Source organism: Salmo salar, chromosome 10 (assembly GCF_965601325.2).
Source record: "Salmo salar chromosome 10, fSalSal1, whole genome shotgun sequence".
Lineage (NCBI taxonomy): Eukaryota > Metazoa > Chordata > Actinopteri > Salmoniformes > Salmonidae > Salmo > Salmo salar.
Window position 1 is genome coordinate 16,219,504 of NC_138300.1, and position 21,496 is coordinate 16,240,999.

A 21,496-nucleotide genomic window follows, 5' to 3' on the forward strand; every position below is an offset into this window, starting at 1 on the left:
TATGTGGAGTCCATGGGTGGCTTTTCACCATTTATTTGGATTCCTCACATCTGAGCCATTGTTAAGTGGTTAGGTTCAAATCAAACTATATGAATCACATGCGCCAAATACAACAGGTGTAGACTTTACCGTGAAATGCTTGCTTACGAGCCCTAATCAACAATAAAATAATACTAAAAAGACAAATAATAACACGAGGAATAAAGTACACAAAAATGGACCTACAATCAGGGAGTACCAGTACAATGTGCAGGGGTATGAGGTATTTGGGTATGAATATTATATGAATAATATAAATTGAAATGGCAAATTTGGGTGCAATCAATAAGCTTATTTTCTCAGAGTTTAAATTGCTTTCCAACAAAATAATTTGGCAGAAATGCTTATCTGTCTCTAACTACAGAAACCATTTCAGAACGATCTGAGATGGTGAGTGTCATGGCTTGCTGAAATTTCCTATTGTGTTATTGACTGTACGTTTGTTTATCCCATGTGTAACTCTGTTGTTGTTTTTGTCGCACTGCTTTGCTTTATCTTGGCCAGGTTGCAGTTGTAAATGAGAACTTGTTCTCAAATGGCCTACCTGGTTAAATAAAGGTGAAATAAAATAAAACAAATTCAAAAAGTAGGAGAGAAGGTTTTATGCCTACCTGATAGGTCAATCTGAGACAGTTTTAGGCAACCCTCAGCCTTGTTAGATAACCAAACAAGATTTGCAAACCAGTCAAAAGCATGCCATTTACAACAAGTTTATATTCCATACCCAAATGGCTAGTAGGTCAGTAATGTCCTTGTGGATGACAAAGGCACTGTAAACTCAAGCACTGTAATCTCAAACACTGTAATCTCAAGCACTTAAAGCCAAAAGACCCTCCTCCGTAATCCTTCTTCTTTGTCCAAGTCTTCACCGTGACTTAATCTCTCACTAACACCGGAGGCACATGCGTGTGCATGCCGTTCAAGGGCTTCATACTCATGGCTTCCTCATGTCCTAACTAACTGGATTAATCACTGAAAGGAAGTCACATCCATGACGTTGTATTTGATTACAGAATATAAATACACCAGAAATCAAGCAACTTAAAACAAACAAATTATTTTTCAAATAACTACAATAAATGAGTCTGAAGAAACAATGTAATTCCTTGAGTACTATGTTGCTATGATTAAGGGAAGAATGATATGGTAGTTCGTCTGTGTGCATTGGCAAACAAAATGGTTGGTGTCTGTGTAGATAAATGACTTAATCTTGCGGACAAGTGACATTTTTTATTTAAGGCAACGTTACATTTAGGTTTTTGAATACAAAAAAAAGCGGGGTCAACTACAAAAAAAGATCATCAGAGGACGTGTTTTGAATTCTACAACATTCCCCCCCCCCTTGTACTTTCCCTTTAGATTGTTGAAACTGCCAATAAATGTTAGGCGCATTAAATAGAAGACGAAGTTGAGTGAAATGAGTTTATTGCCATTGACCCAGAATGTCCATTATGACCCGACAGTAGACCTACTTCCTTTGCATGCAAAAAAATAAAATCAAGCCAAACAAGTTGTTCAAAATGCATACCTGCATGCTGTTATTATGACTGTCACATGGACCACAGAAACCATGGTGAGGAACAGTGGAAAAAAAACATCCAGTGAATCCACAGGACGTTGGACGACTCGAGTTAATAGCAAGAGTCAATACCACATAGACAAGATCGTAGTAGTACATTTGGGCGATTCCTAACTCATCACTGTTTAAAACATTTTTTTTAATAAAAGGTCTTAGTGGAAAACCCTGATTTGTCCATTGCAGTGTGTCACCGACAAAGCGAAAATGTTCAGTCCCAAAAAGTTTGTCCCAAAAAGACTGGATAGGTGACAGCAGGAGCAGGTACTTTCAGTACCGTTTCATGGCACGAGTAGGGGAAAAGTACACCAAATTTGTCCATCATTTGAGGTTAATGTCTTTCCAGGAGTTAAACTTGACAGATGTTGTAGTAGATGGTAGGCCTCTCATTGACTGTGTCCCCCATCACATCATAGCAGCAGTCCTGCTTGTGCAGAGGCAGCTCGGTCATAGGCACACCGTTCTGCATGTCGTGAGAGTTCTGTGTGCCATATGAAGGTTGTGACTAGGGAGGAACACACACACACACACACACACACACACACACACACACACACACACACACACACACACACACACACACACACACACACACACACACACACACAGATCAGTATCTCTGTAATAAGTGACAAACTGCAGACATTGAGGTCTAGATTCACATGACATATTGATTTCAGACTGTTAAATGTGTAACCCTGGCTGGCAGACACATTAAATCAATTTAAGACAATCATTATTGTGTGCAGGGCCTCAAATGTGTAGGGCCTCTGATACCTCACATGAAAACAGTTCGACATTAGCTTAGGACTATAGCTCAATTGTTATGATGTGGTTGTGGCTAGACAGTGACAGCTGCCTACCTTGCCAGTAGGTCTGCGAGGAAAGTCTTTCTGACATAAGTGGCCGATGATTCCTGCTGCCAGGGCGTCTCCCAGCACGTTGATCATGGTTCGGAATCTGTCTCTGAGAGGACAGGGAATACAAAGGCTCCAGAGGTAACCCTCTCACTCCAACCAAAAAACGTTTGCTTCTGAATGCAGAAATCATTTAAGGTTTCCTTTGACATATGAATGAATTCACTTTTTAAACATAAAATGTTCTGCTGTTTCAGTCACTATTAACATGTGGTATTTGTTCCACTATGTAGATATTGAATGACTAATTGTTGTCATAGTGAACTTACAGTACCCAGTCGATGGTCACAATGAGAGTGATGTCATCAGGTGGCAGACCCACTGATGTCAGCACAATCACCATGGTGACGAGGCCGGCCTGGGGGATCCCAGCAGCACCTATGCTGGCAGCTGTAGCTGTTATACTTCGAACAGAGACCAACACAATCAATTACTCAGCTAAGAAGGTGTATTACAATATTGTCCTGCTATGGTTAATATGATATGAGCTATACCCTTTAAAAAGTTCAAAAACAGTGACCAAATCTCATCATGAAAAACATCACATTCATTTTGTACAGTGACATTCCCATTTAGTTGTGTGAAACAGGTCATGTCAGGATGTTACTTTTTGTGAAATGCTTATAATGATGGCACCCAGAACCAAGACTACACCGAACGGTTACTGCTTTTGAGTTAGGACTCAAAGTTTCACCCAGTATATGGACTGGGTAGCTTTGAGAATGTTTACATGAGAATTGGAGTGATTTGAAACCCCATACATACCTAATGGTGACCAGCTGGCTAAAGTCCAGCTCATAATCGTTGACCTGGGCGATAAAGATGGCCGCCACGGCCTCGTAAAGAGCTGTTCCGTCCATGTTAATGGTGGCGCCCACAGGCAGCACGAAACGCGCTATCTGCCGATCCACATTGCAGTTCTCCAGCAAGCACTTCATAGTAATGGGCAGAGTGGCAGAACTTAAGAGAGAGAGAGAGTTGAGTTAAAGGACTTTTACCATTCTCCTTTGGGAATAGTTTCGTTTACACTACCGGTACTTAATTACAACAATCAGCTTTCATACTTTTTTTTGTACATTTAGGCTATTATTCTCTTAATGCATTTCTGTTCTAGACTGTTCGCCTCTAAACACCATACCGTCGATCAATAGCAACATGATGCAGATGCATTTGAGTAAGTTTTAAGAGTTTCAAAGAAAGTGTTTGAAACTGGAGATGATCAATCAAACATTACAATGTTTATAAGGAACCTTTTTCATGCATTCAGCTCAACCCTCTGGGACAGTGTTCTTCACACCTAGACCTAGAGGGCCACAGTGTTTGCAAGCTTTTGTCCCAACCCAGCACTAACACACCTGAATCAAATGAATCAGGTGTTATATGACTCAGCTGAATGGGGGGGGGGGGGTCACTTTAATTTCAAATCAGGGGGTGAACTGAAATTCTAATCACAAATTGAAAAAAGTCAATTTCCTATTCAACATGAGTTTAATGTCAATTCATTTCCTGCTGAACTGACTGAATTAAGAAAGGAATTGACCCCAACCCTGGTTGTTGGTTGCACACTGCAGCCCTGCACACTGCAGCCCTCCAGGACAGTGAAAAAGGTCATTGTTTAATGAGAAAATAGGACACAGACAGACCTTGAGGAGGTGGCCAGTGCTATGACCAAGGCTTGAAGCAGGCCTCTGATGAAAGTGAAAGGGTTTTTCCGAGTCAGGATGAGGTAGAAGAAGGGGAGGAGGATGAGGCCGTGGACAAAAAGCCCGGCAAGAACAGTGATGGTGTACCAGCCCAGCTTCTTCCCAAGAGTAGATGGGTCCTGCATGTCCAGGATTTTTCCAGCTACGAGGAATATGATCCCAAATGGAAAATACCTGTCCGGAAATTAAAAAAGGAAGAACTGTGTTTCACTGTTGGTCAAGAAACACCTCCAAAGACTTTCTATACAACCTACATGTAACTGCCAAAATAAAGGAAACACCAACATAAAGTGTCTTAATAGGGCGTTGGGCCACCATGAGCCAGAATAGCTTCAATGCACCTTAGCATAGATTCTATTGGACGGATGTAACACCATTCTTCCACAAGAAATTCCATAATTTTGTGTTTTGTTGATGGTGGTGGAAAAGGATATCTCAGGCGCTATTAAAGAATCTCCCATAAGGGTTCAATTGGGTTAAGAGCTGGTGACGTAGGTGGCCATGGCATATGGTTTATATCGTTTAAATGCTCATCAAACCATTCAGTGACCACTCGTGGCCTGGGGATGGGGGCACTGTCATCCTATGGGGTCATAGCCATGATAGACAAAATAGTGGCCTGCCCAGCATTTTTATACTATTTATACACACTAAGCTTGAAGGGATGTTAACTGCTTAATTAACTCAGAAACCACACCTGTGTGGAAGCACCTGCTTTCAATATACTTTTTATCCCTCATTTACTCAAGTGTTTCCCTTATTTGGGCAGTTACCTATAGGTCAAATGTGTTTTTCCTAATGAGCCGTTTCCACCCAGTAAAACAGAATAAAAATAAATAAATTGTAATTTATATTATGCTATGTATTGTGAAAACTGTATTCACAAAAAAAAAGAAAACTAAAATTGCCCTGTTGTCTCATGTGAGTTTATTCCTGCTTCTAAAAACATGTCAGAGCCAAGAGCCATTCAAGTCTTTGAGGTCGGTCCTATATCAGCAGAACCTCTGTGGTAAGTGATATCATCCAATATGGCCGGGCCAGTTTCAGGTAAACCTGAGCTGCATGCAATGTGCCTATATACACTGCTCAAAAAAATAAAGGGAACACAAAAATAACACATCCTAGATCTGAATGAATGAAATAATCTTATTAAATACTTTTATCTTTACATAGTTGAATGTGCTGACAACAAAATCACACAAAAATAATCAATGGAAATCCAATTTATCAACCCATGGAGGTCTGGATTTGGAGTCACACTCAAAATTAAAATGGAGAATCACACTACAGGCTGATCCAACTTTGATGTAATGTCCTCAAAACAAGTCAAAATGAGGCTCAGTAGTGTGTGTGGCCTCCACGTGCCTGTATGACCTCCCTACAATGCCTGGGCATGCTCCTGATGAGGTGGCGGATGGTCTCCTGAGGGATCTCCTCCCAGACCTGGACTAAAGCATCCGCCAACTCCTGGACAGTCTGTGGTGCAACGTGGCGTTGGTGGATGGAGCGAGACATGATGTCCCAGATGTGCTCAATTGGATTCAGGTCTGGGGAACGGGCGGGCCAGTCCATAGCATCAATGCCTTCCTCTTGCAGGAACTACTGACACACTCCAGCCACATGAGGTCTAGCATTGTCTTGCATTAGGAGGAACCCAGGGCCAACCGCACCAGCATATGGTCTCACAAGGGGTCTGAGGATCTCATCTCGGTACCTAATGGCAGTCAGGCTACCTCTGGCGAGCACATGGAGGGCTGTGCGGCCCCCCAAAGAAATGCCACCCCACACCATGACTGACCCTCCGTCAAACCGGTCATGCTGAAGAATGTTGCAGGCAGCAGAACGTTCTCCACGGCGTCTCCAGACTGTCACATGTGCTCAGTGTGAACCTGCTTTCATCTGTGAAGAGCACAGGGCGCCAGTGGCGAATTTGCCAATCTTGGTGTTCTCTGGCAAATGCCAAACGTCTTGCACGGTGTTGGGCTGTAAGCACAACCCCCACCTGTGGACGTCGGGCCCTCATACCACCCTCATGGAGTCTGTTTCTGACCATTTGAGCAGACACATGCACATTTGTGGCCTGCTGGAGGTCATTTTGCAGGACTCTGGCAGTGCTCCTCCTGCTCCTCCTTGCACAAAGGCGGAGGTAGCGGTCCTGCTGCTGGGTTGTTGCCCCTCCACGTCGCCTGATGTTACTGGCCTGTCTCCTGGTAGCACCTCCATGCTCTGGACACTACGCTGACAGACACAGCAAACCTTCTTGCCACAGCTCGCATTGATGTGCCATCCTGGATGAGCTGCACTACCTGAGCCACTTGTGTGGGTTGTAGACTCCGTCTCATGCTACCACTAGAGTGAAAGCACCGCCAGCATTCAAAAGTGACCAAAACATCAGCCAGGAAGCATAGGAACTGAGAAGTGGTCTGTGGTCACCACCTGCAGAACCACTCCTTTATTGGGGGTGTCTTGCTAATTGCTTATAATTTCCACCTGTTGTCTATTCCATTTGCACAATAGCATGTGACATTTATTGTCAATCAGTGTTGCTTCCTAAGTGGACAGTTTGATTTCACAGAAGTGTGATTGACTTGGAGTTACATTGTGTTGTTTAAGTGTTCCCTTTATTTTTTTGAGCCGTATAAATATAAAAATGGACAAAGCCATCGATCACATGACACCATTCACTTATGTGAAGACTCAATAGCGCATTGAAGCCAAATGAAATTGGTTAAGATGGCGTCTCATGGAGACATAATATTGTTGTCACTAGTTACCACAGCCACAAAGTCAAAACTGGCTATATCATAAAAATTCATGATTTATTTTGTTGCTTTTTGATTCTAATTTAAGGTTATGGTTAAACATTGTGGTTAAGGTTAGGTTTAAAATCTGATTTTAAGAAGATACATTTTAGAAATAGGCAGGGTTTAGCCATAATTCTGACTATGTGGCTGTGGTAACTAGTGACGGCACAGTTTGAAATACTCAAGGAAGTGACGTTGCAGGCTAGCTTTAGTGCTGCCCCCTTTCATTGAGTTACTCAAGTTGAACGCCGACTGGGGTACTGCAAGCTGCCATTAGCAACTAAATGATCAATTATTGGTACCATGGTTGTATTCGATTTTACCCAAAGATTGACCCCGAACATTGTCATTTTTTCGAGACACTATAATGGGGGATCCTGTTTTCTGCAAACAATGCCTGCAGTACCGCGGTCGACCTTGAACCGCTGTGGCTTCCATGAGAGGGGCCAGTCATTCTGCCCTGGTGGTGCCCGAGGTCCCTGGGATAGGTCACTGTTGACCCTGAGCACAGGGTGAGCTACTCCTGCTCGACTAATCCTCGGCATGTGCAGTTCGCTGCTGGGTGGAACGAAGCAAGACTGTCGCCTGACTTCTCCACCACAGCTTGACCACAAGACAATGACCCCTTTCTCACCACATGCCCGTGTACAGGTCGTAACCTCAGAAAATCACACTGAATGGACATCAAATCCACAAACCTGGTGTTGCCATTCTCTAACCCACTGAGCCAGTGGAACCATGATAATGTAAACTATTTACAAAGCTCGTCCCCCACTTACCAAACAGCAGTGTTGATGATTTTCATGACACATTCGTTGATACACTGACACAAGTTAACTAGTGGTGCTCCTCTCTCGCCTATTTTCCCCAGTAACAGCCCTAAAAAAGCAAAATTAAAATGATTTAGATAGAGATGGATACATATACAGTTGAAGTCGGAAGTTTACATACACTTAGGTTGGAGTCATTAAAACTCGTTTTACAACCACTCCACAAATTTGTTGTTAACAAACTATTGCTTTGACAAGTCGGTTAGGACATCTACTTTGTGCATGACACAAGGAATTTTTCCTTCCTTTCACTTATAAATCACTGTATCACAATTCCAGTGGGTCAGAAGTTTACATACACTAAGTTGACTGTGCCTTTAAACAACTTGTAAAATTCCAGAAAAATATGTCATAGCTTTAGAAGCTTCTGATAGGCTAACTGACATAATTTCAGTTAATTGGAGGTGTACCTGTGGATGTATTTCAAGGCCTACCTTCAAAATCAGTGCCTCTTTGCTTCATGGGGAAATCAAAAGAAATCAGCCAAGACCTCAGAAAAAAAATTGTAGACCTCCACAAGTCTGGTTCATCCTTGGGAGCAATTTCCAAATGCCTGAAGGTACCACGTTCATCTGTACAAACAACAGTACGCAAGTATAAACACCATGAGACCACGCAGCCGTCATACCACTCAGGAAGGAAACGCGTTCTGTCTCCTGGAGATGAACATACTTTGGTGCGAAAAGTGCAAATCAATCCCAGGACAACAGCAAAGGACCTTGTGAAGATGCTGGAGGAAACAGGTACAAAAGTATCTATATCCACAGTAAAACGAGTCCTATATCGACAAAACCTGAAAGGCCACTCAGCAAGGAAGAAGCCACTGCTCCAAAACCGCCATAAAAAAGCCAGACTACGGTTTGCAACTGCACATGGGGACAAAGATCGTACTTTTTGGAGAAATGTCCTCTGGTCTGATGAAACAAAAATAGAACTATTTGGTCATAATGACCATCATTATGTTTGGAGGAAAAAGGGGGAGGTTTCCAAGCCGAAGAACACCATCCCAACCGTGAAGCATGGGGGTGGCAGCATCATGTTGTGGGGGTGCTTTGCTGTAGGAGGGACTGGTGTACTTCACAAAATAGATGGCATCATGAGGAAGTAAAATTATGTGGATATATTGAAGCAACATCTCAAGACATCAATCAGGAAGTTAAAGCTTGGTCGCAAATGGGTCTTCCAAATGGACAATGACGCCAAGCATACTTTCAAAGTTGTGGTAAAATGGCTTAAGGACAACAAAGTCAAGGTACTGGAGTGGCCATCACAAAGCCCTGATCTCAATCCTATAAAAAATTTGTGGGCAAAACTGAAAAAACGTGTGCGAGCAATGAGGCCTACAAACCTGACTCAGTTACACCAGCTCTGTCAGGAGGAATGGGCCCAAATTCACCCAACTTAATGTGGGAAGCTTGTGGAAGGCTACCCAAAACGTTTGACCCAAGTTAAACAATTTAAAGGCAATGCTACCAAATACTAATTGAGTATATGTTAACTTCTGACCCACTGGGAATGTGATGAAAGAAATAAAAGCTGAAATAAATCATTCTCTCTACTATTTACATTCTTAACATAAAGTGGTGATCCTAACTGACCTAAAACAGGGAATTTCTACTAGGATTAAATGTCAGGAATTGTGAAAAACTGAGTTTAAATGTATTTGGCTAAGGTGTATGTAAACTCCCGACTTCAACTGTAGCATTGATACAGAAAAGAAGAAAAAAGAAAACAGAAGATAAACTGTCTTTACCCATGGTGGCAGAGAAGATGACGATCCCCAGCACGTTCATCTGTTGGTTGCTGCCAGCTCTGGTCTTGTAGTGAATGTCAGGGGGTGGAGTTAGCTCCAGGAACACGGTCCGACCAGTGGGACCACTATCGTCAGGCATGATGTACACAAAGTTGGGCTGCACTGTGACCCTGGGGACTTTCAGGATACGGACCAGATCTGTTTTGTACTGGATCAATAAGAACATTACAGATGAGGAAGGTGATTTAAAGTCCAATACCCATGAGCTGTAGGGATTTGTCTTGACTTGTTAATCACTACTAATGGAGGATCTTCTATGTCTGGCATATTATTAAATAAACAATGGTACAGTGCCTATAGAAAGTATTCATACCCCTTGACGTGTTGCACATTTTCTTGTGTTACAACTTGAATTCAAAATGAATTAGATAAATAAAAAATCTCACCCATCTACACAATACCCCATAACAAAGTGAAAACCAGTTTTTTGAAATGTTTGCAAATTTATTGAAAATGAAATACAGAAATATCTCATTTACATAAGTATTCACACCCCTGAGTCAATACATGTTAGAATCACCTTTTTGCAGCGATTACAGCTGTGAGTCTTTTAAGAGGTAAGTCTCTAAGAGCTTTGCACACCTAAATTGTACAATATTTGCACATTATTCTTAAAAAAATTCTTCAAGCTCTGTCAAGTTGGTTGTTGATCATTGCTAGACTGCCATTTTCAAGTCTTGCCATAGGCTTTCAAGCCGATTTAAGTCAAAACTGTAACTAGGCCACTCAAGAACATTCAATGACGTCTTGGTAAGCAACTCCTATGTATATTTGGCCTTGTATTTTAGGTTATTGTCCAGCTGAAAGGTGAATTTGTCTATCAGTGTCTGTTGGAAAGCACACTGAGAAAGCTTTTCCTCTAAAATTTTGCCTGCGCTTAGCTCTATTCGGTTTCTTTTTATCTTAAAAATCTCCCTAGTCCTTGCCGATTACAAGCATATCCATAACATGATGCATCCATCACCATGCTTGAAAATATGAAGAGTGGCACTCAGTGATGTGTTGTGTTGGATTTTCCCAAAACATAACGCTTTGTATTCAGGATATAAAGTTAATTTCTTGGCCACATTTTTTGCAGTTTTACTTTAGTGCCTCATTGCAAATAGGATGCATGTTTTGGAATATTTGTTATTCTGTGGAGGCTTCCTTCTTTTCACTGTCATTTGGGTTCGTATTGTGGTGTAACTACAATGTTGTTGATCCATCCCCAGTTTTCTCGTATAACAGCCATTAAAAGTTTCCTTCCTTTCCGGAAACTGAGTTAGGAAAAACACCTGCATCTTTGTAGTGACTGGGTTTATTTATACACCACCCAAAGTGTAATTAATAACTTCACCATACTCAAAGTGATATTCAATGGCTGCTTTTTATTTTATTTTTACCCATCTACCTATAGGTGCCCTTCTTTGCGAGGCATTGGAAAACCTCCCTGGTCTTTGTAGTTGAATCTGTGTTGAAATTCACTGCTCGACTGAGGGACCTTACAGATCATTTTATGTTTGGGGTACAGAATGAGGTAATCATCCAAAATTCATGTTAACAGTTAGCGTACAATTCTACGGCCCCGCGGAAACCTAATTCAAAAATCCCCATCAAAATCCGTCTGTTTAAACTATCGATATCTGCCATGTGCTCAATCCATCGCATCTGCCGATATCGCCCTTCCGCATCTACGGTGAAAAGTGGCAGAGCTAGAGCGGTGTTTGTCAGACCATGAGACCTCCCGAAAATCGGTCTTCTCACAAAAAGTCTGTAACGTCCGAACTGTTTGGCCTACAAACTCTCACGAACACGGTGGTGGATGTTCTCTGCGACCCCAACAAGCGTCACGGGACTCATCTGAAGTTGGTACGGCCTCTGCCAACTTCTGTGTGCAGCGTACGAACCGTTTGGGATACACACTAACACACTCTGTGGAAAGGTGAGACTCTCACAAGCATGTACATGTCGATTGTATTGCTCTATTCAACGAATCTTTCCTCCTGAACTTATTTAGGCTTGCCATAACAAAGGGGTTGAATACTTATTGACTAAAGACATTTCAGCTTTTCATTTTTAATGAATTTCTAAAAATGTCTAAAAACATAATTCCACTTTGACATTATGAGGTATGGTGACACAAAATCTTAATTTAATATATTTAAAATTCAGGCTATAGTGTAATAAAGATAATCTAACGTTTTACCTAATGATATATAAGGAGGGCATTTGCACAACATGTTTCACAACAGCACACAACAAAACTCCAGAGACATATTGAGCAACCAACTGATACCAATCACGACCACACCCAGAGACTGATGGCGGACTAAGCACTCACACAAAAATGTCAAGACATGAAAGCACCCTAGCCACACGAACTGACCACTGGTGTAAAGAACAACATTCCATGAATATCGCAAGCACCCAGACACGAATTACCAGAAATACACACACACACACACACTTAGGTGTGTTGGACTCCGAGGACAAAGGACACTGCCAAGGGCCAATGGGAAGTCGACACCACCTGGAGAGTGGACCGTCCCTCCACTCATCGACCAGTCAGGAGAGCGGACCTACTAGACTCAACGTCAACACACTGTTATTTCATTGTATAAATTGGATGTACACTATGTTTCGGGGCTCTCTTCTGCTAGTTCCCTATGAGCTAAACGAAGGAGTCCGTGCACGCTTTGCCAAATATCTTTGTCTCATAATAAACTGCCTTACTATAAACTGAATCCACCCGGTCCAACATCTTGACTTGGTCTCCTTCTCAAATAACTAATCATCAACAATAGCACAATAAAATGTAGAAAAAGTCAGGGGGTGTGAATACTTCCTGAAGTCACTCTATATGTGTCATACTGTACATTAGCATTGGTCTGGTGTTACCTGTTGAAATGTCGCCTCAATAAGATTGGAAGGAACCATATTCCTGTAAAAAGACAATGTTATGATTTAGCTTAGCATGTTGATATGTTGGAGCATACAGTAAGGGTAAAACGCATGGCCAATCATTCCTGATCAGTATCTGTAAGGTCAAGTGTAATTATTTCTGTATAAGAGGGAATCATAATAATATCAACTTGATAGGTATGATCATGAATAACATGCTTTTTCAACCTTTTGAATCAAATTAAATCAAAGTTTATTTGACATGTGCGCCGAATACAACAGGTGTAGACCTTACAGTGAAATGCTTACTTACAGGCTCTAACCAATAGTGCAAAAAAGGTGTTAGGTGAACAATAGGTAAGTAAAGAAATAAAACAACAGTAAAAAGACAGGCTATATACAGTAGCGAGGCTATAAAAGTATTGTTACAGTCATTTGTGAGCCATTTGTAATTTGTGAGCCCCCCCCTTATCAGTTTTTACTCTGTCTCTCCTCTATTCCTCTCTTTACTCTGCAGTGTCAGAGGTCGAATATATAAGTGGACGAAGAGGGCAGACGACTCCTGTGAGGGCCCTTAAAAGAGGGAGGTACTTTCAGACAGGCACGAGCCAGGAGCCCTCCTGACGTGTGCCGGTGAAGCAATCCTCCACCAAGATCATTTGTATCACCACTGTTCATGACTGGGTTAATCTGTAAATCATCCCTTTTGGACTACTAAAAAAACATTCATCACCATTTTAACTGGATTGTGTGTTTACGTCCCAACCTCCTGAGATAGTTGTTTCTACTGCGTAGTACTACCAAGCATAGACAACAATAGCCAGTAGCATGCCTATCAGGCCTATAGTACTGTACTTAACAGGACTGGAGTCAATATATCCTAATTCGATAAAAAAAAACAGGGCGAAAAAACGCTTTGAATTTACATGACAAAGTTACATGTCTTTATCATATTTATTTATTTGTATTAATTTACATTTTTAAATTGAATAATTACCAGAAGTAGGTATTTGGACTGGAATGCCTACTGAAGTTCTTAATTTTAGTGAAGAAAATAAACATTTTGATTAACACCCAAACAATAGATCTCACTTTAAGATATAGGCTTGGACTTCAGCATGTCTTGGTTATTTCAGAACATTCAAAACCCACTGTGATTTGGACTGACTTTAGATATGAGTTTGATGTGAGATTCTGGTAATGTATTGTTGTTAGACTGGATATACAATATAGGCTGTTTTTAAAACTACAGATACTTTTTTTTGGCTTGAGAATGCTGGTGTGAGACTCTAGATGTACGTTGTAACTAAACTGAAGCCGGTATTCAAGCAATTGTAGACAGTGGATTTCCGGTTAATGCTATAGGAATTGTGTTGGATTTGCACAGCACTTCTGTATGGAGGGAGTTGACACTTGACATACAGTGAGCTCCAAAAGTATTAGAACAGTGAAAATGTTGTTGTTGTTTTGGCTCTGTACTCCAGCACTGTGGATTTGAAATGATACAATGAATATGAGGTTAAAGTGCAGACTGTCAGCTTTAATTTGAGGGTATTTTCATCCATATCGGGTGAACAGTTTAGAAATTACGTCACTTTTTGTACATAGTCCCCCCCCTCCCGTTTTAGAGGACCAAAAGTATTGGGACAAATTCACTTATGTGTATTAAATTAGTCAAAAGTTTAGTATTTGTTCCCATAATCCTAGCACGCAATGACTCCATCAAGCTTGTGACTCTACCAACTTGGATGCATTTTCTGTTTGTTTTGATCGTGTTTCAGATCATTTTGTTCCCAATAGAAATGAATGGTATTTATGCCTCTAACTTTTTCACTCATCATTATTCATGGTAGCATCCACATTAATGTAGAAGTGTTTAGAAACATATTATATTCTTATTTACAATAAAAGTGACTCCAAAATGACACAATACATTATTTACCATTCATTTCTATTGGGCACAAAATAATCTGAAACACAACCAAAACAAACGGCAAATGCATCTAACAAATTTGTAGAGTCACAAGCTTGATGTAGTCATTGCGTGCTAGGAATATGGGACCAAATACTTACGTTTTTACTACTCTAATATACATGTAAGTGAATTTGTCCCAATACATTTGGTACAGTAAAATGGGGGTGGACTATGTCATTTCTAAATGGTTTACCTGATATGGATGAAAATACAGTGAAATTAAAGCTGACAGTCTCCACTTTAACCTTTTAGTCATTATATCACTTCAAATCCAAAGTGCTGGAGTACAGAGCCAAAACAACAACACAATTGTCACTGTCCCAATACAGTGGAGCTCACTGTAGAACCTGGCAGTCTGGTTGTGGGTGCTAGATTTGCCGCCAGCACTGAATGGGGCCATGCCACAGGACTGCCGGTTGCTAAATCTAGTCTCAACTCCCTTCATCCAAGACACACTGCTGTAACAAATCCAATTTACTCCAGAAAGCACTTTCTGGAAATCAATATCTGGAGTCTGTGACTGAGGAGTGCCTTCCATCTGGCCACTCTACCATAAAGGGGATGATGTTTGGGGGTGAGGGTGCTGTGATTTTTTTGCCCGCGCTACATAGGGCTACATTGGTCCGCTAATGCAGGACAAGTAAAGGCCAAGTGCACTACTTTAGAGAAAAATTCAATGTTCAAAAATATATATATATATTTTTGTATTAATAAAAATAATATATTCAAATTTTTCAGGGGGTGCTGCAGCACCTTCAGCACCCCTACTTCCCGTGGCTATGTCTGCAATTGATTGAATACTGTCTTAGGTTTTGCTTCCAATAAGTCTGAAGATATTGGTTGTTCCTAGACTATATGTATTGTATATTGTTTGTCCCTAAACTGAAGATATACAGTGCATTCGGAAAGTATTCAGACCCCTTGACCTTTTCCACATTTTGTTACGTTACAGCCTTATTCTAAAATTGATTAAATTGTTTGTTTTTCCTCATCAATCTACACACAATACTCCATAATGAGAAAGCAAAAACAGGTTTTCAGAACTGTTTGCAAATGTATAAAATAAAAAAACTGAAATATCACATTTACATAAGTAAACGCTACAAGCTTGGCACACCTGTATTTGGGGAGTTTCTCCCATTCTTCTCTGCAGATCCTCTCAAGCTCGATCAGGTTGGAGAGGAGCTTTGCTGCACAGCTATTTTAAGGTCTCTCCAGAGATGTTCGATCGGGTTCAAGTCCGGGCTCTGGCTGGGCCACTCAAGGACATTCAGAGACTTGTCTCGAAGCCACTCCTGCGTGGTCTTGGCTGTGTACTTAGGGTCGTTGTCCTGTTAGAAGGTGAACCTTCACCCCAGTCTGAGGTCCTGTGCGCTCTGGAGCAGATTTATCAAGGATCTCTCTGTACTTTGCTCCGTCCATCTTTCCCTCGATCCTGACTAGTCTCCCAGTCCCTGCTGCTGAAAAACATCCCCACAGCATGATTCTGCCACCACCACGCTTCACAGTAGGGATGGTGCCAGGTTTCCTCCAGATGTGACACTTGGCATTTAGGCCAAATAGTTCAATCTTGGTTTCATTAGACCAGAGAATATTGTTTCTCATGGTCTGAGAGTCCTTTAGGTGCCTTTTGGCAAACTCCAAGTGGGTTGTCATGTGCCTTTTACTGAGGAGAGGCTTCCAACTGGCCAACTGGCCACATAAAGGCCTGATTGGTGGAGTGCTGCAGAGATGGTTGTCCTTCTGGAAGGTTCTCCCATCTCCACAGAGGAACTCTGAAGCTCTGTCAGAGTGGCCATCGGGTTCTTGGTCACCTCCCTGACCAAGGCCCTTCTCCCCAGATTGCTCAGTTTGGCCAGGCGGCCAGCTCTAGGAAGAGTCTTGGTGGTTCCAAACTTCTTCCATCTAGGAATGATTGAGGCCACTGTGTTCTTGGGGACCTTCAATGCTGCAGAAATGTTTTGGTACCCTTCCCCAGATCTGTGCCTTGACACAATCCTGTCCCGGAGCTCTACGGACAATTCCTTCAACCTCATGGCATGGTTTTTGCTCTGACATGTACTGCCAACTGTGGGACCTTATATAGAAAGGTGTGTGCCTTTCCAAATTATGTCCAATCAATTGAATTTACCACAGGTGTACTCCAATCAAGGATGATCAATGATCAATGGAAACAGGATGCACCTGAGTTCAATTTCGAGTCTCATAGCAAAAGGTCTGAATACATTTCTATTTTTTTTTTTTTTTAATTGGTAGAAATGTCTTAACCTGTTTTCGCTTTGTCATTATGGGGTAATCAATTTTGAAATAAGGCTGTAACGTAACAAAATGTGTAAAAATGGATGGGGTCTGAATACTTTCCAAATGCACTGTAGCAGGACCATTCCACGAATGAGTGCCTTTTACGTCCCTTTGATATTTTAAGTAGAAATCGCGCTTCAGTTTTGCTTCTGGTTTATCTTTATTGGTCACTCACCTAATGAGATCTAGCAAGGCATCAGCAGAAGTCATGACGGGCCCTCCTCCTAGCCTGTTGCTGTCCATCTCAGTGCCCACCCCGGGCTTGATGATGATCACCAGCAGGATACCCACCACCACCGCAATGAAGGTGGTCCACAGGTAGTAGGTCACAGTGAGAACACCCACACGACAACAGGCTTTGGACTCCATAGATGACAGGCCTGACATTAAACTGTAGAGAGAGAAAGAAGAGAGAGGATTGGTTAGGGCGAAATAATGAAAACATGCAATAAAAATGGCCCAATAATTGCTCAGGTGCCTAAATTGGTACTCAAATATGGTTCCATTCTAGTGAGTGATTAAAGGAAACTAAGGAGAATGACCGGGAGAGAGTGTGGACCTAAGTGAGATCTAGTGAACATTTCTATTGAAGTGGCAGAAGGACACCTTTTCAAGTGTTTGTTGTAAGTACTACTTCCTATATTACCTAACCAAACATAGCAGGCATAAAATAAATGCCTGAAACTAGATCCCCTACATACTGGTATTGACAAGAAGAAAAAACTGTGGGGGGGAGGTTCTCTTCTGCACTGTTCAACCAATCCAGTAAATGTGGAGGAGGAGTTAAGATGAAGCGTCGCCTTGAGCGTCGCCTTGTTTCCATTTCCCCTGAAAACCGGAATATCTGGTTTTTGGGGAATTGGCAGAGGCTATATACTATCTGACAGTTGTAATATAACTGGAACCTGTCATATTATGTCGACCATATGGAATCTACTGAAATCTGGCTTCTAAAGTCTTGTTTTGTTGTAATGTTTTAAGCCCCATTCAACTTGAATGAAGATGTGATATCATTACCTGTCTATATGGGGTAGCTACTATCATTGGGTGCAGTGTGATGACAACAACAAAAGTCGTCCTGCAGTCAGCATTCTCTCCAATTCATTTAACACCTTTATGCATTTTTCTCAAAATTCACTTTTGAGGCGGGTTCTATTTTGTGGTGTGTGAAGTATATTCAATCAACAATAGAGGAATTCACAGTGAACATCAAATTATACTTTTATTACTATAATGCTGGTTGAATATGCAACCATATTAATGGATAGAAGTTGACATTAAAGATGTTTACCTGGACGTGATGAGGGGGAGGATCAGCATTTTGAGCACTCTCATGAGAAGTTCTCCAGGGAATGAAAAATAAATCTTAGCCTGGAGGGGAAATCAGAAGAAACATTCATGTTAATTAAGTAGGGATGAAGCACTCACTCCAAAGCAGTGGCAGCTGGTGACTTAACACATTTGAGGAGGATGATTGTTGGAAAAAAAATGGCACCTTCAAACATATTCCAAAACTTCTCTTTCCACAGGAGACCCTTTACAATAGTTGGATAGATATTTTTGTTTCAAGTATTCCTTTCTTCTAGAAAAAAGTGCCCATCAGCACACACTTGGGTGAATGTCAAAAGCCTTTTGCTTCATTCTTCGTGTCCTCTCTCCTAGATTCCTTCTCAAACCACCAAAAGGAGGTCAGGAGAACATGATAGAAGATCAAAGGTTCCTTCTCCTCCAATGCTCCTTCTCCTTCAATGTTTTGAGAAGGGAAATTGAGGAAAAGGCTTTTCAGATTCACCCCTTGTGAAAAGGTGGAAGGTTGTTCTTGGTTTTCAAAATAGTAAAGAAATAACTGTGAATAATATTGGTTGATTCAATCTGGTTCATAGGTATGGACTATTACCTTTTGCATTACAAGATATCACAACACTGCTTTACATCAGTCATTGGTGTTGATAAAAATTATAAATCAACATGGTTTAAAATGTTTGGATGGCACTGATGGGTCTCAGAGCCATCTATGACTATAAGTGACTCAGATATACTGAACAAAAATATAAACGCAACATGCAACAATTTCAAAGTTTTTCCTGAGTTGCAGTTCACATAAGGAAATCAGTCAATATAAATAAATTGATTTGGCCCTAATCTATGCATTTCACATGACAAGGCAGGGGCACCGCCATGGGTGAGCCTGGGGGGGTGGGGGGGCATAGGCCCACCCACTTGACAGCCAGGCTCAGCCAATCAGAATCTGTTTTCCCCCTCAAAAGAGCTTTATTACAGACAGAAATACTCCCCCCCTCTGACGATCCCGCAGATGAAGAAGCTGAACGTGGGGGCCCTGAGCTGGCGTGGTTACACGTGGTCTTCAGTTTTAAGGCCGGTTGGACATACTGCCAAATTCTTTAAAATGGCGTTCTCTGACAACAGCTCTGGTGGACATTCTTGCAGTCAGCATGCCAATTGCACGCCCCCTCAAAACTTGAGACATCTGTGGCATTGTGTTGTGTGACAAAACTGCACATTTTAGTGGCCTTTTATCGCCCCCAGCACAAGGTGCATCTGTGTAATGATCATGCGGTTTAATCAGCTTCTTGATATACCACACCTGTCAGGTGGATGGATTATCTTGACAAAGGATAAGATGCTCACAAACAGGGATGTACAGTAAACAAATTTGTCCACAAAATGTGAGAGAAATAAGCTTTTTGTGCATATGGAACATTTCTGGGATACTTTATTCATCACATGGGACCAGCACTTTACATGTTGTGTTTATATGTTTGTTGAGTGTAGTTCTTGGTAGTAACACGCACAGTAATTTCCTCAGGTTAAACCTCCACTGACTTACAAACATCAGCTTTGGATCATGCGTCACCTCACACACCTATGATTATCGAGTACACTTTAGGCCATGTTTGCTTTGGCAAGCCGAGTCTGTCTGAGATCAAATAATCCCCTCTTCTCCTGACAGGACTGAGCTTGGATTGACCCCAACTATCTACTGTTCTGAACATTGCATTCCTTTTGCCTTCATGTAAAAGTGGACAGGAAGGGCGTGATAATGTGGGCATGCGATACCTATCCTTCTTTACCTTATGAGCACTATAGATGGCCTATAACTCTCTAGGTGTCTACTGTTGCTCTCCAACAATATGCTGCATTTATTTTTCTGAAGCCAGTAATCGGTCCACCATCAATGGTCTAGATTAGAATTTATTCTGCCACAAAATGCGTTGAAACTGCTACATTTGCATCAGCGGAGAACTTTCCTCTCAGGAACTGAAACACGTTGCTGAGTAGAGGTCATTAACTCCTTCCCTAACAACCACTTTTTCAATCAAGGGGATGAATGCATGCTACCAGGGCTGCTCTTCTAGCGGTGCACTGGCTCTCTGTTGCTATAACAATTAACGCACACCACTTTTCAGGTTCCAGTCCCATCATTTGCTGATGGTGTCGTGCACTAGAAGCTTCTCTCAATGGTCCATTACGTCTGCCGGTTGATGTTCTCCAATGCAAACAGGAGCTCTATCGGGCGTTTAAGTGGAACACTTTCACGGATCCGCCTCATCCGAAAAGAGTGAGAGATATTCAAACACAGAAATGTATGCACTGCCAAGGGAGACATATGGACCTGGCAGGCTGGCACTTCAAACAATCAAGCAGCATTTGCACATGCATCCGACTTTGTGATAAAGAACCACGTACCTGGGTAGAGAGATGGCTCCCTCTCAATATGAACCCCAGGAGACAGCCGGCCAACACGGCAAAAACCGAGAGCGTCAGCAAGCCGTTGAGCTTCAGGTACTCCCTCAGCCACTGTTTCAAGTCAACGACAAAAGTCCCATGTAAAAATGTCTTGACACGTTCGTACATGGGTTTCCCCCCAGAGTCTCCTCTTGGAGAATACGAACTATTGTTGTACCGTGTTTCCTTTCCATCTGTGGGCAGTAGTAGCTCCTCCATAGTGCCAAGTCCTTCACTGGGAAGACAGTCAACTTCTTCTGGAGGGGGCAATTCATTTAGCTTACATGGGGATTAAGCCATCATGGATTGTGTAGCGTGAATGGCAGCCAGCCAAAGCCCACAGTTAGGGAGAATGTGGGACTAAGAGGCTTACAAGCGTGTAATAACATCTAACAAGTATTTGTTGTTCGGTAGCAGGCTGCCATGCTTTTGAACTTCATTGTTTATATCTTGTCATCTCAATCAATCATCACATTTATTTATAAAGCCCCTTTTACATCAGCAGTTGTCACAAAGTGCTATATTACAGTAACACAGCCTAGACCTCAAAGAGCAAGCAGAGGAAGCAGAAGCACAGTGGAAAAACTAGGCTGATAATGGAGGATTCATCCTCTTCTAACTGTTCTGGGTTGTCTTCCGGGTCACCTGCTACAACCTTTCTTTTCGCAAAACCTTTCACTTTCTTGGACGAGTTATAGGCTACTGAGGGAAAAGATTTGACATCCCATGAATCATGGATTTCATGTAGTAATAGTGTAAAAGGATTCAAGGATGACATGAGGCCTGTCCCAACTTATCCAGAACATTACCTGGTGGAAAGCAGCATAGAGCTGAGATTGGTCCATGGTTCTCACAACCCTTTCACCACCATCTGGCCTCTTTATTTTGCTGTTTGAACAGCCTCTATGCTG

General features: G+C 41.8%; 1 protein-coding gene across 1 annotated transcript; it reads right to left on the reverse strand.

The window, feature by feature from the left end:
• Window positions 1–1,254: 1,254 nt before the first annotated feature.
• Window positions 1,255–20,846, reverse strand: LOC106613596 (excitatory amino acid transporter 5). The gene is made up of 11 exons (XM_014216020.3): window positions 20,547–20,846; window positions 18,130–18,209; window positions 17,014–17,229; window positions 12,560–12,602; window positions 9,623–9,830; window positions 7,819–7,918; window positions 4,176–4,409; window positions 3,298–3,492; window positions 2,802–2,936; window positions 2,479–2,581; window positions 1,255–2,120 (listed from the first exon to the last, which is right to left on the reverse strand). The coding sequence occupies exons 1-11, from the start codon at window positions 20,802–20,804 to the stop codon at window positions 1,965–1,967; spliced, it is 1,728 nt and encodes a 575-aa protein (XP_014071495.1). The 5' UTR covers window positions 20,805–20,846; the 3' UTR covers window positions 1,255–1,964.
• Between the last annotated feature and the right edge of the window lie 650 nt (window positions 20,847–21,496).